Source organism: Lupinus angustifolius, chromosome LG07 (genome assembly GCF_001865875.1).
Source record: "Lupinus angustifolius cultivar Tanjil chromosome LG07, LupAngTanjil_v1.0, whole genome shotgun sequence".
Lineage (NCBI taxonomy): Eukaryota > Viridiplantae > Streptophyta > Magnoliopsida > Fabales > Fabaceae > Lupinus > Lupinus angustifolius.
Window position 1 is genome coordinate 17,934,479 of NC_032015.1, and position 15,344 is coordinate 17,949,822.

General features: G+C 30.9%; 1 protein-coding gene across 2 annotated transcripts; it reads left to right on the forward strand.

Moving 5' to 3' along the window:
• LOC109352568 (LRR receptor-like serine/threonine-protein kinase RCH1) lies at positions 8,010–12,550 on the forward strand. Of its 2 annotated transcripts, XM_019594660.1 has the most exons (3): positions 8,010–11,025; positions 11,876–12,263; positions 12,309–12,550. In XM_019594660.1, the coding sequence occupies exons 1-3, from the start codon at positions 8,061–8,063 to the stop codon at positions 12,334–12,336; spliced, it is 3,381 nt and encodes a 1,126-aa protein (XP_019450205.1). In that variant the 5' UTR covers positions 8,010–8,060; the 3' UTR covers positions 12,337–12,550. The 2 variants fall into 2 exon arrangements, with proteins under 2 accessions (XP_019450205.1, XP_019450204.1); XM_019594659.1 differs by having other exon boundaries at positions 11,876–12,550.

Genomic DNA, 15,344 nt, shown 5'->3' on the forward strand with positions numbered 1-15,344 from the left:
TCAAATCCTTATTAACATATTTGTTTAGATTGATTAAGTTGTTATTATCCTAAAATCAAATTAGAAGGTAATATGTAAACATATTTGTTTAGATTTAAGGAACATTTTTTGTGTATATAAACAGTGCAGTATTAAGGAACAAAACATTTGAATCCACTTCTTTACAGTTATACAAAAAAAGTATTATAATACAAATTAATTGCTTTTTGCGTAGAGGAATAACCCTAAATCATTCTAAAAGAAAAACTTAAAGGTTCACTTTATATCATGTTATAAAACTCGACTCGAACCAGCCGGTTCAGCCATGGACTAAGCATTTAACCAGTTTGAGTCTCTCATCTAACTGTTTTGCATCAAAATCAGGTTGACTCAATTAGTTTAAGCCTAAAACTGGTGACTCGGATTGTCTGATCGAATGGACTGGCCAAGTCAATCAAAAAATATTCTTTTAAAAAACAACCAAATCAATGTTGTTTTTAAGTGAAAAATTAATTTCTTTTAACTTATTTGTAGTTATGTTTGTCATTTGTTATCTTACATTATAGCAAAATCTTCATTATTTAATTAAATTTTAAACTTATTGTACATTTTTGTTGCAGTTAAAGTATAACATATGTTGTTTGATGATGTTTTAAACTTATTTGTATCATTTTATTATAGTAAAATCTTTTTTCTTGGTTGTTAATTAAATATGTTAATATTTTTAAGTTTGGAGTATGAATTTATTAAATATTGTTATGTAGTATTATGATTTTTTTAAAAGTTTTAATATAAACCGAGTTAATCAGTGTAACTAATGACTCACTAGTTAGACCAGTGCCTAGACCCTTATATGATCATGTTTTAAGTGATATGAATTGAGATTAACAAACCCCCCACCCCTAACAAAATCCTCAAAAAGTAATTTCTTTATTTACTATTATTTCTTGATTTATATGAATTATTGGAGTTAGACTCGAAAGTGCTATGTAAAAGTAAAAAAAAACAATACACATTAATATTTATATCTTTTTTATTTAAAATGATATTAGACATTCACCCTTAACATATAAAGAAAAAATCATCCGTCTCTTAATTATTTAAGAGAAGTCTTACTCAAATTATTGTATCTATTTATCAATTTAAAATTTCAAGAAAGCATTACCAGCTAATTTTCATGTACGCCCTTGATATTAATAAATACGAGTGGAATGACATTAATGATGGTTAACTCAGAGATAAAAAGTAAATATAGACACACAAAAATCTAATGTAAATTAATATAATATTTATATATTGTTAGTGTGAAAATTATTTAATATTTATTTGTATTACTTTTATTTAAAAGTTATTAATGATTAAAAATAAATGATAAATAATACAATAATAATATAAAATACTATTACATACATTTTTTCTATATTATATTATTTAAGTACATTGATATAAGTGTGTATATGAAGGGAGGGAGTAAAACTACCGAACTTTTAGAAGTGAGAAACATGATGCTATCATTCAATGGTCGTTTAGATACTCGTTTGAGAAAGAAAAAAAAGTCAATATTTTTGGATTTTTCGTAAATGTCATCACTTGTGCCTCATGGATTCCATTTAATTTATTATCAAAGCGTTAATCTAGTGCTATAAGATTTTGCTAAATTATTAGAAAGATCAAAATATTAAATGTTTGATTTTTACGAGCAACATTTGTTACAACATACCCAAAAAAAAAATCTAAAAAAATGAAGTAATATTCTTGATGATACAAAAAAAAAAAAAAACTTCATTTAACTCTCCAACAGAAAAGAAAGAAAAACAATGAGTCCCAATTAAATACACATATCTGCAAATCACAAAGATAAAACTAGAGAGAAGAGATTTTTATTTAATGATTATTTTACCCTCAATTATTCATAACTTCACCTAGAAATCTGATACTAACTTCACAGATAATTTTGTCATTTAGAGATATTATTATCTTCAATAATTTTTATATCAAACCAAACCAAGAGTTAAAGATAGCAAAATGGGTCGCCCGACCCATTTAGCTCATACTCGTAAATGCCTGCAACAATTTAAGCGAACGTAGATATGTCTGTATTGGCTTAACGGACAAAATTTAATGTCCGTTTATGTCGATGATCTAGGCATTGCCGATAATGACTCATCATCCATCAAATGGTTTAAAACCTACCTCAACAAATGCTTCCACATGAAAGATCTTGACACATTAAAGTATTTTATGGGTATTGAGGTTGCTCGCAATCCTACAGGTATTTTTCTCTGTCAGCATAAGTACACGCTCGATATTATTTCTTGCTACCGGAACTCCTCTTGCCAACCCTGAACGCTATCGTCGATTGGTTGAGCGATTAATTTATCTATGTTTTACACGCCCATAGATTTTATTCAGCGTTCACACGCTATCTTAGTTCATGCAGGAGCCACATATTGAGCACTAGGAAGCTTCCCACAGAGTGGTTCAGTTTCTCAAAGGTATTCCCGGCCAAGGCATATATTGCTTTCTCGCAACTGTGATGTCCAACTTCATGGATGGTGTGACTCTAATTGGGCTAGTTGTCCTCTTACACACTGCTCCATTACTGGTTGGTTGGTCTAATTTGGTCAATCCCCTATCTCTTGGAAAACAAAGAAACAACACATCGTTTCTCGATCGTCGGCTGAAGCTGAGTATAGATCCATGGCAACTACTACATGCGAACTCAAATGGTTAAAAAGGATTCTTTCCAACTTTGGCATCGCTCATACCAAACTTATGATTCTTCAATGTGATAGTCAAGCGGTCTTTCACATTGCTAAAAATACGGTGTTTCATGAACACACCAAACATATAGAAGTCGACTGTTATTTTGTTCGTAATGAAGTCTCCCGCCACAATATTCTTCCAACCTATGTCTTTACTAGTGCTCAACTCGCAGATATCTTCACCAAACCTTTGGTAAAGCCACAGTTTGAATCATTCTAGGCAAGTTGGACATTTTGAATCTCCATGCTCCCACTTGAGGGAGGAAATGCGGTAATAACAAATCAAATCCTTATTAACATATTTGTTTAGATTGATTAAGTTGTTATTATCCTAAAATCAAATTAGAAGGTAATATGTAAACATATTTGTTTAGATTTAAGGAACATTTTTTGTGTATATAAACAGTGCAGTATTAAGGAACAAAACATTTGAATCCACTTCTTTACAGTTATACAAAAAAAGTATTATAATACAAATTAATTGCTTTTTGCGTAGAGGAATAACCCTAAATCATTCTAAAAGAAAAACTTAAAGGTTCACTTTATATCATGTTATAAAACTCGACTCGAACCAGCCGGTTCAGCCATGGACTAAGCATTTAACCAGTTTGAGTCTCTCATCTAACTGTTTTGCATCAAAATCAGGTTGACTCAATTAGTTTAAGCCTAAAACTGGTGACTCGGATTGTCTGATCGAATGGACTGGCCAAGTCAATCAAAAAATATTCTTTTAAAAAACAACCAAATCAATGTTGTTTTTAAGTGAAAAATTAATTTCTTTTAACTTATTTGTAGTTATGTTTGTCATTTGTTATCTTACATTATAGCAAAATCTTCATTATTTAATTAAATTTTAAACTTATTGTACATTTTTGTTGCAGTTAAAGTATAACATATGTTGTTTGATGATGTTTTAAACTTATTTGTATCATTTTATTATAGTAAAATCTTTTTTCTTGGTTGTTAATTAAATATGTTAATATTTTTAAGTTTGGAGTATGAATTTATTAAATATTGTTATGTAGTATTATGATTTTTTTAAAAGTTTTAATATAAACCGAGTTAATCAGTGTAACTAATGACTCACTAGTTAGACCAGTGCCTAGACCCTTATATGATCATGTTTTAAGTGATATGAATTGAGATTAACAAACCCCCCACCCCTAACAAAATCCTCAAAAAGTAATTTCTTTATTTACTATTATTTCTTGATTTATATGAATTATTGGAGTTAGACTCGAAAGTGCTATGTAAAAGTAAAAAAAAACAATACACATTAATATTTATATCTTTTTTATTTAAAATGATATTAGACATTCACCCTTAACATATAAAGAAAAAATCATCCGTCTCTTAATTATTTAAGAGAAGTCTTACTCAAATTATTGTATCTATTTATCAATTTAAAATTTCAAGAAAGCATTACCAGCTAATTTTCATGTACGCCCTTGATATTAATAAATACGAGTGGAATGACATTAATGATGGTTAACTCAGAGATAAAAAGTAAATATAGACACACAAAAATCTAATGTAAATTAATATAATATTTATATATTGTTAGTGTGAAAATTATTTAATATTTATTTGTATTACTTTTATTTAAAAGTTATTAATGATTAAAAATAAATGATAAATAATACAATAATAATATAAAATACTATTACATACATTTTTTCTATATTATATTATTTAAGTACATTGATATAAGTGTGTATATGAAGGGAGGGAGTAAAACTACCGAACTTTTAGAAGTGAGAAACATGATGCTATCATTCAATGGTCGTTTAGATACTCGTTTGAGAAAGAAAAAAAAGTCAATATTTTTGGATTTTTCGTAAATGTCATCACTTGTGCCTCATGGATTCCATTTAATTTATTATCAAAGCGTTAATCTAGTGCTATAAGATTTTGCTAAATTATTAGAAAGATCAAAATATTAAATGTTTGATTTTTACGAGCAACATTTGTTACAACATACCCAAAAAAAAAATCTAAAAAAATGAAGTAATATTCTTGATGATACAAAAAAAAAAAAAAACTTCATTTAACTCTCCAACAGAAAAGAAAGAAAAACAATGAGTCCCAATTAAATACACATATCTGCAAATCACAAAGATAAAACTAGAGAGAAGAGATTTTTATTTAATGATTATTTTACCCTCAATTATTCATAACTTCACCTAGAAATCTGATACTAACTTCACAGATAATTTTGTCATTTAGAGATATTATTATCTTCAATAATTTTTATATCAAACCAAACCAAGAGTTAAAGATAGCAAAATGGGTCGCCCGACCCATTTAGCTCATACTCGTAAATGCCTGCAACAATTTAAGCGAACGTAGATATGTCTGTATTGGCTTAACGGACAAAATTTAATGTCCTGCCTATTTTAAAGCAAGCTAATGAGCGGCCTGCGAATATTGTTGAATAATTAATTTTTTTAAATTCATATAATAAAGTAGTTGAAGATAAAAAATTAATAAAAACTTTGATATTTTATATGAAGTTTATTAAATCACGTTATATTACAATTTTAAGGGATTAAAAATGATGCATAACTTATTAGAGTTTTTCTTAATTTTTTAAGTATTTTGTGGGCGGCCTGCATTTCCCAATGGAAATACCAAACAAATGGATAACTAAAAATTGTCCAAAACGGCCAGGGTAAAATGAAAAAATGGACAAATTTTACTTGTACAAAAATGCAAGCTATGCAGGCGCCATGTGAAATGTCCATTTTGCCCACCAAGAGTGACCTTAAACTCTTTTCCATTTTTGTCTTATTTCTCTTGCATGCCAAACAATTAATAATTCTACTTCTTTTCTCATGTTTCTCTCTCGCTCTTGATTATTTCTTTATATCTTTCTTCTTTTCTCATCACCTTTTGTTTTTATCCACACGTCATATTGCTACTAATGCTTGCCGAAAAGGGTTGGTTTGTGGAAAAATGTAAGTGCTTAGTTTTATTCATTGAGACCCAACACAAACCTATGCTCGAGATCTCTTGTCCCCAGGAAAATATTACATTTATTTTCTTTTTTATCTATCACACTTTCTCTATTTATCCTTTTTCTTGAAATAATTAAATAAACATAACATTAGGGAGAGGAAGCTTTTCTTAATGTAATTAACAATAGAATTAATAGGACAAAGGAATCTTAGTCATTAGTCCACAAATTACATATATACTATAATGTTTATTTGATCATTTTTATTGATTTGATCATATTTTTACTATAATGTTTATTTTTAACTATCTAGAAAAACAATTTTTTTATATTTATTTGATTTCATAAAGAATCAGAGAAACATTAATGTCTGGTTTTACAATTATACAATGAAAATGACAACAATTATTATAAAGAAGGTAAAAATTAAAGTAGTAAAATATTATATAAATTTCATAAAAACACCCAATATTAATAAATTTTCTTAATTGGTGAGTTACAAACTTAAAAGATAGTTAAATAAGAGCCAAAGTAATTTAAATTATGTTTTCTTTGTTCCTTATCTTTTCATTAAGATGTTAAGGAAAGAAGAGTTTATAAAAGAAGAGTTAAAGGAAAGAAAGATTGAGCAAAAAAATTGAGAGGAGAAAATTAATAAAAAAATGGGTGATCTTTTTAGGTATTTTGTATGATCTTTTTAGGTATTTTGTATGATAGGAAATTACCGACATTTATATATGTAGTTAATACAAAATATGATTTTTAAAATGTATAGGAAGTTTGGGATGAAAAAATCTATTGTTAATCTTCTTCACTTAACTTTTCCTCTTAATATTAATATTAGACAGAAAACATAAAACATAAGTCTCACTATGATTTTCTTGGCTACCCTTTATTTAATACAACCAAGCTAGAGAAATAGTCATTTTCTTTTCCTTCCCCTTTATTTATTTAATTTTCATCCAACCAAATACAACCAAAAGTTACAAAATTTGTGTAGAAAATATTAAATAATGTATAAAAATGATATATTTTGACTAAAATAATAAAATTAGACTACATTAAAGAGAAATTGAGATATTAAAGATGAAAATGATAAAAGAAATATTCTTATTATTGAAAAATAAATTATAAATATAAAATATTTGAAAAAAAAAAAAATTGAAAGATATGTAAGAGAGAGGGAGTAGTAAATTGTCATAGATTTTTTATGGTGACCAAGATGCTTACAAAGCAATTATATTAATATTTTAAACAGAAGGGAATCTGCTTTGAATGAAACTTTGAAAGCAAGGAGCAAAATGCCATAAAGTAATGCAACTAATCCTTTAAATTAAAGAAATAGCTCGATTATCAACACAAATATAAGTGAATGGTACCACTCACATTGTGACTAATTTGAGGAAAACAATGCAATAACACATGGTGTGTGGATATATAATTAATAAACTAGTTTAGTGTGAAACAATGTTTCAAAGCTGCAGAAATATTTATTGGAAAAAGAACACAACCCCGAGGCAGTGGAGATGGTGCTTGTTCTCACTCCAAGTTCCAAAACCTTGTAACAATATGTTGTCTCCTTTCATTGCTTCACCATTAAGTAAATTTATCAAATCTGAGTTGGACATTAAATTATAAAGTAATGATATATGTTTGAACTAAGTTCTATTATACTATAAGAAAATGATACATGTCATATAATCTAATTATTAATAACTTATATTATTTTTCTTATAGCATATAAGGATATGTTATTTTCCTAAATTATATTTAAAGAAGTTTTTAGTTTAACTGAATAATGTAGTATAAAATTAATAATTATTTATAAATGTATAATGATATATTTTTTATCTTCACAGTGAAGCAATGAAAGGAGGCAAGATGTACACATAATTTAATAAAAATATAAAATGTAAAAGTTTGTTATAATTTGTCTATAATAAATGAGCACTGTAAATTAAATTAAGAAGAAATAGTTAAATAGAGTGTGGAAAAATGAATAAGTATAAACTTGTATTTTTAGTTTCTAAAACATTAAAATATTTAGACATGAAAAAGTTAGTATGTTCAAATCCTTATTAGATTATGAATGTAAACCAAAACTATTTGTAAGTTGGGTTAAGAAATAATCTATCTCAAATTATGTTATACCCTAATGGCAATAAATCAGAAATAGAAAAGGTAATAAATATATAATTCTTTTAATTCACATGACATGGTTTAACATATGATATGATTTGTAATATAATTGGTACATCCCTCAAGCTAAAGAAAGTAGTAAGTGAGAGAAATAGAAAATGAAAAAAGAAAAGCAAAAGTGAGAAATAATAAGCAATGCAAAACCAAGAGTTTGTATACCTATGGCTAAGTTTTTGAGGCAAATACCAATGTCAATGCCGAGGCAAACCTTGAGCCACAACCACCACCAAATGCCGAGGCAAGTTTTCATCACAAACCATCTTCTTCACTATCTTCTTCTCTTTTCACTTCTTCCTTTTCCTTCTTATGCTGCAAACAATGAAGTTACTACTTTGCTTTCATGGGTTCATACCTTTTCCAAAACCATTGTTCCTTCACCTTTTTCTAACTGGAACCCTTTTGATTCTACTCCATGCAACTGGTCTTACATAAAATGTTCATCACAAAACCATGTCATTGAGATAAATATTCAAGCTTTTGAGCTAGCCCTAACATTTCCTTCAAATATTTCATCACTTCCTTTCCTTCAAAAGCTTGTAATATCTGATGCTAATCTCACTGGAACTATCTCATTTGATATTGGTGATTGCATGGATCTTATAGTCATTGATCTTAGCTCAAATAGTCTTGTTGGTAACATTCCTTCAAGTATAGGCAAACTCAAAAAACTCCAATACTTGAGTTTGAACTCTAACCAGCTCAGTGGTGCAATCCCAATGGAGATTGGTTATTGTGTTAGTCTTATAAACCTTGACATATTTGATAACAATCTCAGTGGTGTTATTCCTTTTGAGCTTGGAAATCTTTCAAGTCTTGAGGTTCTAAGAGCTGGTGGGAATAAAGATATTGTTGGGAAGATTCCAGAAGAGCTTGGTGAGTGTAGAAATTTGACTATATTAGGTCTTGCTGATACTAAAATTACTGGTTCAATACCTGCTTCATTAGGTAAGTTAAGTAAACTTCAAACCATGTCTATTTATAGCACTTTACTCTCTGGTGAGATTCCACCTGAAATAGGAAACTGTTCAGAGCTTGTGAACTTGTTTTTGTATGGAAATGATTTATCTGGGTCATTGCCAAAAGAGCTAGGAAGGCTTCAGAAGCTGGAAAAATTGTTGCTTTGGCAGAATAGTATTGTTGGGAACATACCTGAAGAAATAGGAAACTGCAAAAGCTTGAAAGTTTTTGATGTTTCCTTAAATTCTTTGTCTGGTAGTATACCTCAAAGTTTGGGGAAACTCTCAAATCTTGAAGAGATTATGCTAAGTAACAATAACATCTCTAGTTCAATACCACCTTGTCTTTCAAATCTCACAAACCTTGTGCAGTTGCAGTTAGATTGTAATCAGATATCAGGTTCAATTCCACCTGAACTTGGAAAGTTAACAAAGTTAACAGTGTTTTTTGCTTGGCAGAATAAGCTTCAAGGTTCAATTCCATCAGCATTGGGTGATTGTTTAAGCCTTGAAGCTTTGGATTTGTCATACAATGCACTCACAGGTAGCTTACCCCCTGGCCTGTTTAAGCTTCAGAATTTAACAAAGCTTCTATTAATCTCCAACGACATTTCGGGCCCTATCCCTCCTGAGATTGGTAACTGCAGTTCTCTAATTCGACTTCGGCTTGTGAACAACAGGATCAGTGGACAGATACCAAGAGAAATTGGTTCTCTTATTAACCTCATTTTCCTTGATCTGTCCGAAAATCATCTTACTGGATCAGTACCACCTGAGATTGGAAATTGCAAAGAACTTCAAATGCTGAATCTAAGCAATAACTCCCTTTCTGGTACCTTTCCTAGTGGTTTATCTTCTGTCACAAGGCTTGAGGTCTTGGATGTTTCTATTAATCAGCTTTCGGGTGAGATTCCAACGAGTATCGGCGAACTCACTTCACTTCTTAGACTCATCCTAAGCAAAAATTCTTTCTCAGGATCCATTCCCTCATCACTTGGGCAATGTTCAAGTCTTCAATTGCTAGACCTTAGTAGTAACATGTTCTCAGGGAGCATCCCATCAGAACTGTTTGAAATTGAAGCACTTGACATTGCTCTAAACTTGAGTCACAATGCATTATCTGGATCAATCCCACCAGAGATTTCAGCTTTGAACAAGCTGTCAATTCTCGACCTTTCACACAACAAACTCGAAGGTGACTTGATGGCGTTTTCAGCCCTCGAAAATCTTGTTTCTCTTAATGTTTCCTACAACAATTTCAGTGGTTATCTACCAGACAACAACTTGTTCCACCAATTATCACAAACAGATTTGGAAAGCAATCAAGGTTTGTGTCCTAAGGGTCATGATTCCTGTTTCATTAGCGATGCTGCAAAAACAAAAAAGCGTAATAGTACTAGTTCTAAGAGGTCAGAGATGATCAACCTGGCCATTGGATTGCTCAGTGCCTTGACTGTTGCAATGGCAATATTCGGAGTTCTCGCAGTCATTCGAGCAAGGAAAATGGTTCGAGATGACAACGATTCTGAGATGGGAGAGGATTCAGCATGGCCATGGCAGTTCACTCCATTTCAAAAGGTAAATTTCTCAGTGGAACAAGTTTTGAAATGTTTGGTGGAATCCAATGTAATTGGAAAAGGGTGTTCGGGGATCGTATATCGCGCAGAAATGGAAAATGGGGATGTCATTGCTGTGAAAAAACTATGGCCAACAACATTGGCTGCTAGATATGATTGTCAAAATGACAAGCTAGCAGTTAATGAAGGAGTTCGTGATTCGTTTTCAGCCGAGGTAAAAACTCTCGGTTCGATTCGCCACAAGAACATTGTCAGGTTCTTAGGATGCTGTTGGAACAAAAATACAAGATTGCTTATGTATGACTACATGTCAAATGGGAGTCTAGGAGGTCTACTTCATGAAAGAACTGGAATCTGCTTGGAATGGGACATCCGATTTCGGATAATACTAGGAGCAGCTCAAGGATTGGCTTATTTACACCATGATTGTGCCCCTCCCATTGTTCACAGAGACATTAAGGCCAACAACATCCTTATTGGCCCTGAATTTGAACCATACATTGCTGATTTTGGTCTTGCCAAACTTGTTGATGATGGAGATTTTGCAAGATCTTCTAGTACACTAGCTGGTTCCTATGGTTACATAGCTCCTGGTTAGTACTACAACTCCAATACTTCAAATCTTCACATACTAGTTTATGAATTATGCTAAACAAGCACACACTTACACAAACCACTTAAATCTTGTATGCTTTTAATTGTGTAATTATGGTTTATTACTCTCACCTTATTTTTTGCACACCCACTTTCTGTTTCTGTTATTTTACACAAATGTGAAATGATGTCACTCTATGGAATGCACATAAAGAATTTTACTATAGGGTTGTTCCTCATATCATGAAAATCAGTTCTCAAAACTTATATATAAATCATATGGTTGTAAGTAAAACTTATTGACTTTACCTTCTTATAATACATCTGTGTGCACATGGAAGATAGATTTAGATCCTCTAAAGCTTGCATATTTATGTTTGTTGATTGTGAAATTCATGATTATAATTATAAAAACTCTTATGATTTTTTTATAAATGTTCAAATATATTACCACAATTACATCCATTGGTTTCTCAATAAATGGTCATAAATCATGTGCATTTTAACCTGAGGTGCATCCCACACTTTAGACTTTATAGTAGTCAGATCCATGTGTGTATTTTTTGGTACTACTAAGGATATTCTCTCACATTTTCGTAAAAAACTACTAAGGATAGTCACAATGAATGTCTCTCCCAATAATTGAACTCTTCATCTTTTGGTCGTTCTGGGGATCAAGCGGGGCCTTACACTATTAGACCAACGCCTTGTTGGTAATCATGTGTATTCGAATAACTGTTTCACATTTTATATAGCTTTTTTTCTGACTCAATGTTCACTTATCACTCACATTAACATACTAAAATTTATTCATTACAACCCATTTTTATGCACCTTGTATTTATGCAGAATATGGTTATATGATGAAGATAACAGAAAAAAGTGATGTATACAGCTATGGCATTGTTGTATTAGAAGTACTAACAGGAAAACAACCAATTGATCCAACAATACCAGATGGACTCCACATTGTTGATTGGGTAAGACATAAAAGAGGTGGAGTTGAAGTTCTTGATCAAAGCTTACTCACTAGGCCAGAATCTGAAGTTGAAGAAATGTTGCAAACCCTAGGTGTAGCTTTGTTGTGTGTGAACTCAAGAACAGATGATAGACCAACAATGAAAGATGTTGTAGCAATGATGCAAGAAATTAAGCAAGAAAGAGAGGAATATATGAAAGGTGGCAACAACATGCTTCTTAATGGTTCTTCTGCAAATAATCAACAGCAAAATAATCATTCCAATGAAGAAATAATAAGCAGTACCAATACAACTATATAATCTTCCAATGGTAATGTAACTTTGGATTAGTTATAAAAAATAGTAATGTGGCTAAGGTGACTAAGATTTCATTAGCAAGAATGGTTTCTATCTTAGTGTTGTTGTTAGTTCAGCTTCACAACTATGGTTTCTTTGTGTGTATAAGTATGAAGTCTAAATAATTGTTAGCATTGGAGTAAACTATGATAAATAGTCTATGGTTTTCTTTGATTATTTAATCTAAAAGAACATATGAAACATTATGATGTTAGGAAGTGAATCAGGTAAGAACACTTATTATTATCATAACAAATATTGTGGTTGTAAGGCACTTATTTGATCTTATTTTAACTGTCAAAGTCAAAAGAAGTAGTGATAGGATTAATAACTAACTTTTAATCATAACGATTTATATACTTGCAAGATAGATTTATTGTTCTGACAATATTTACATGAGAACTATTCTCACTTGAATCACTCCCTACAATCTTAATTTCATAAAATAAGATAAAATGTTAAGTAATCTGTTTAAATTTTCAAATGTATGCATCGATAGCATAGGAGTTTTATTTACTATCACTATATCATTCTCCATTCATGTTTTATCATCATTGACTCTTTAAAAAGTAATATAAATTAGTGGTGAATGATATAGTAACTATATAAATTTTTACACTAACAATGCATAAATATTACACTCAAAATTTAAATGACGTGTGGTTTACCCTCTTGTTAAGTGTCAAATTGATCATATAATATACATTCATTTCAATTTAACTACTCAATCAACTCAAATAGATGAAATTATACTCATACTTGATAAAAACTTGTTTAAATAACCAAATATTATATCTGAAGTGTTTGAAGGCTTAATTTGGAGAAATGATAAAAAAAACTAAGTTTCCAAAAAAAACTCGACCAGACTCAACACAAGGATCACGCTGAGCGGATGAGACAACATCTGAAATCCATGTTCAACACCAAAACCGCACTCAACAACGGAAAACCCACGCTCAGCGCAATCTCTATGCAGAGAGTATGCATCAAAGAATTATGAAGTTTAGTCTTTGTAACTTATACGGTATGCACACTTATCTACGCTTAGCACAAAAGGGAGGTGCTCCCAACGCAAACGTGGCCCCCATCGCAGGTTGTTCACTGAATGGTCGTGCTTAGCCGGCTAAAAGCTTTGCTCAGGCACAAGAGGTGCGTCGAACGCAAGAGCCAACATGCACACTCTATTTAAAGAGGTCTGTCCGAACCATTAGACATACACTTGATACTATCATATTTTAATACTTGTATTATGAGTTTTTAGAGAGCTTAGCTCACTTAGATCGTGAGAACTAAATGTAAGTACTATAGGAATTAATCTATGCTCATTTATGAGTGATTCTACCACCCCATGAGTTGTGTTTTATTCCTAATTTTCTTACATTGTGTGAACATGAGTAGCTAAGTACTCCCTTGTTAGGCACTATGACAGAGTTGAAGTTCAACAACGCTTATTTTAGATGTATAACAGCACTTTCATGCGCTTTCTGTTTGACCGCAGTAGTATATTGTCATCAATAACATCGTTTCTCAAACGTTGTTGTATTGAATATATACCACATTGACTCACACAAACGCGTTGTCATATAATGCACAAATACAACAACACATCGTTCATAAAGCGCTGTCATATATGTCTTACCTAAACAACGCATTTTATAGATATTATTAACAACGCTTATCGTTGCGCTGTTATAGTTTATATATATAATAGCGCATTAACAGAAAAGCGTTGTTTTATTATTCATAAATATTCTCAAACAACACCTTAATACAACAGTGCATCACACACATATCGCTGTTGTATTAAGAATGTACAACAACGCTATCTATAAAAAACGATGTTGTATTTGTCCTTTGCAACAGCGCATATCAGGGCTTCCCCTAGAATTCGTTGTTGATTTTTATAAATTAAAATCTTCATATACATTTATTAGCAGAATAGATGTTCTCAACAGCAAAGACATTTATACATTATGAACAACACAGACACATTAACACATGCCATAAGTTTGTTTTATTAACATCTATACAATACAAACTAAAACAATGAATATCATGCCAATTATGTTTTGATAGAGTGCATAATTACAAAGAAACAAAATTATACAAATTACAAACAATCAAAATTAAACCATAATTATGCAAAAACTACTTGCATCTACTTTTTCCTTTTCTTTGATTGTTTTTGGTTTGTAAGGTCGTCATTGCTTGGAGGAACATATTGATTTACCCAAAGCCCTTCATCGTGATCATCTCTTGTATATAAATCATCGTCCGTATTTGGTCCGCTCTCATGCGACTGGTATGTCCTAAAAAAGGATCATCTTCATCAATATCTTCATATTCTTGGTCATCAATATTATTGAGGATTATTTTGTTAGTTAAAAGAACAATGGACCATTTCATATCAGTTGGATCACTAACATAGCATACTTGTTGAGTTTGTGATGCTAGAATAAATGACTCATCTTTATATTATGGCCTATTGAGATCCACCTACATGAACCCTAACTCATCATCTCGAAAGCCAATGTTGTTATCAACACACATACAATAAGAAACCGGCATCCGAAACATTGTATAATCCAATTCCCATATTCGTTCGATCACTCTAAAGTATGATATGTTCGCATATATTGGGTTTCTATCTTTTGCACTTGACATATGTAAAATTCGAACAACAAGAGTCACACCACTATTTTGCATTTTACTTTGATCATCTTGTTTTTTCGTATAAAATGTGAACCCATTAAATAGGTAACCAATATAGGATAAGACATGAATACTTGGACCGTTGGCTAACCATTTCAATCTTTCGGAAACCGAATGTGCATTTATATTCAACTCCTCATCAATGTGATTTTTTAGTCACTTTATGAAACACCGATTATGCTCTTTGGAAATCCAATTTTCATTTTTACTTGGGTAAGACTTCCTTAACATCTCCTTGTGTATTTCAACATATGACTCAACCTCGTCAGCATTATGTAAAACATATAAGT

Bases quoted from the DNA above. Each gene is read 5' to 3' on its own strand.
- LOC109352568 (XM_019594659.1), top strand. From the start codon at position 8,061: ATGGCTAAGTTTTTGAGGCAAATACCAATGTCAATGCCGAGGCAAACC. The intron at 11,026-11,875 runs GTTAGTACTACA...GTATTTATGCAG, and splicing joins CTATGGTTACATAGCTCCTG to AATATGGTTATATGATGAAG.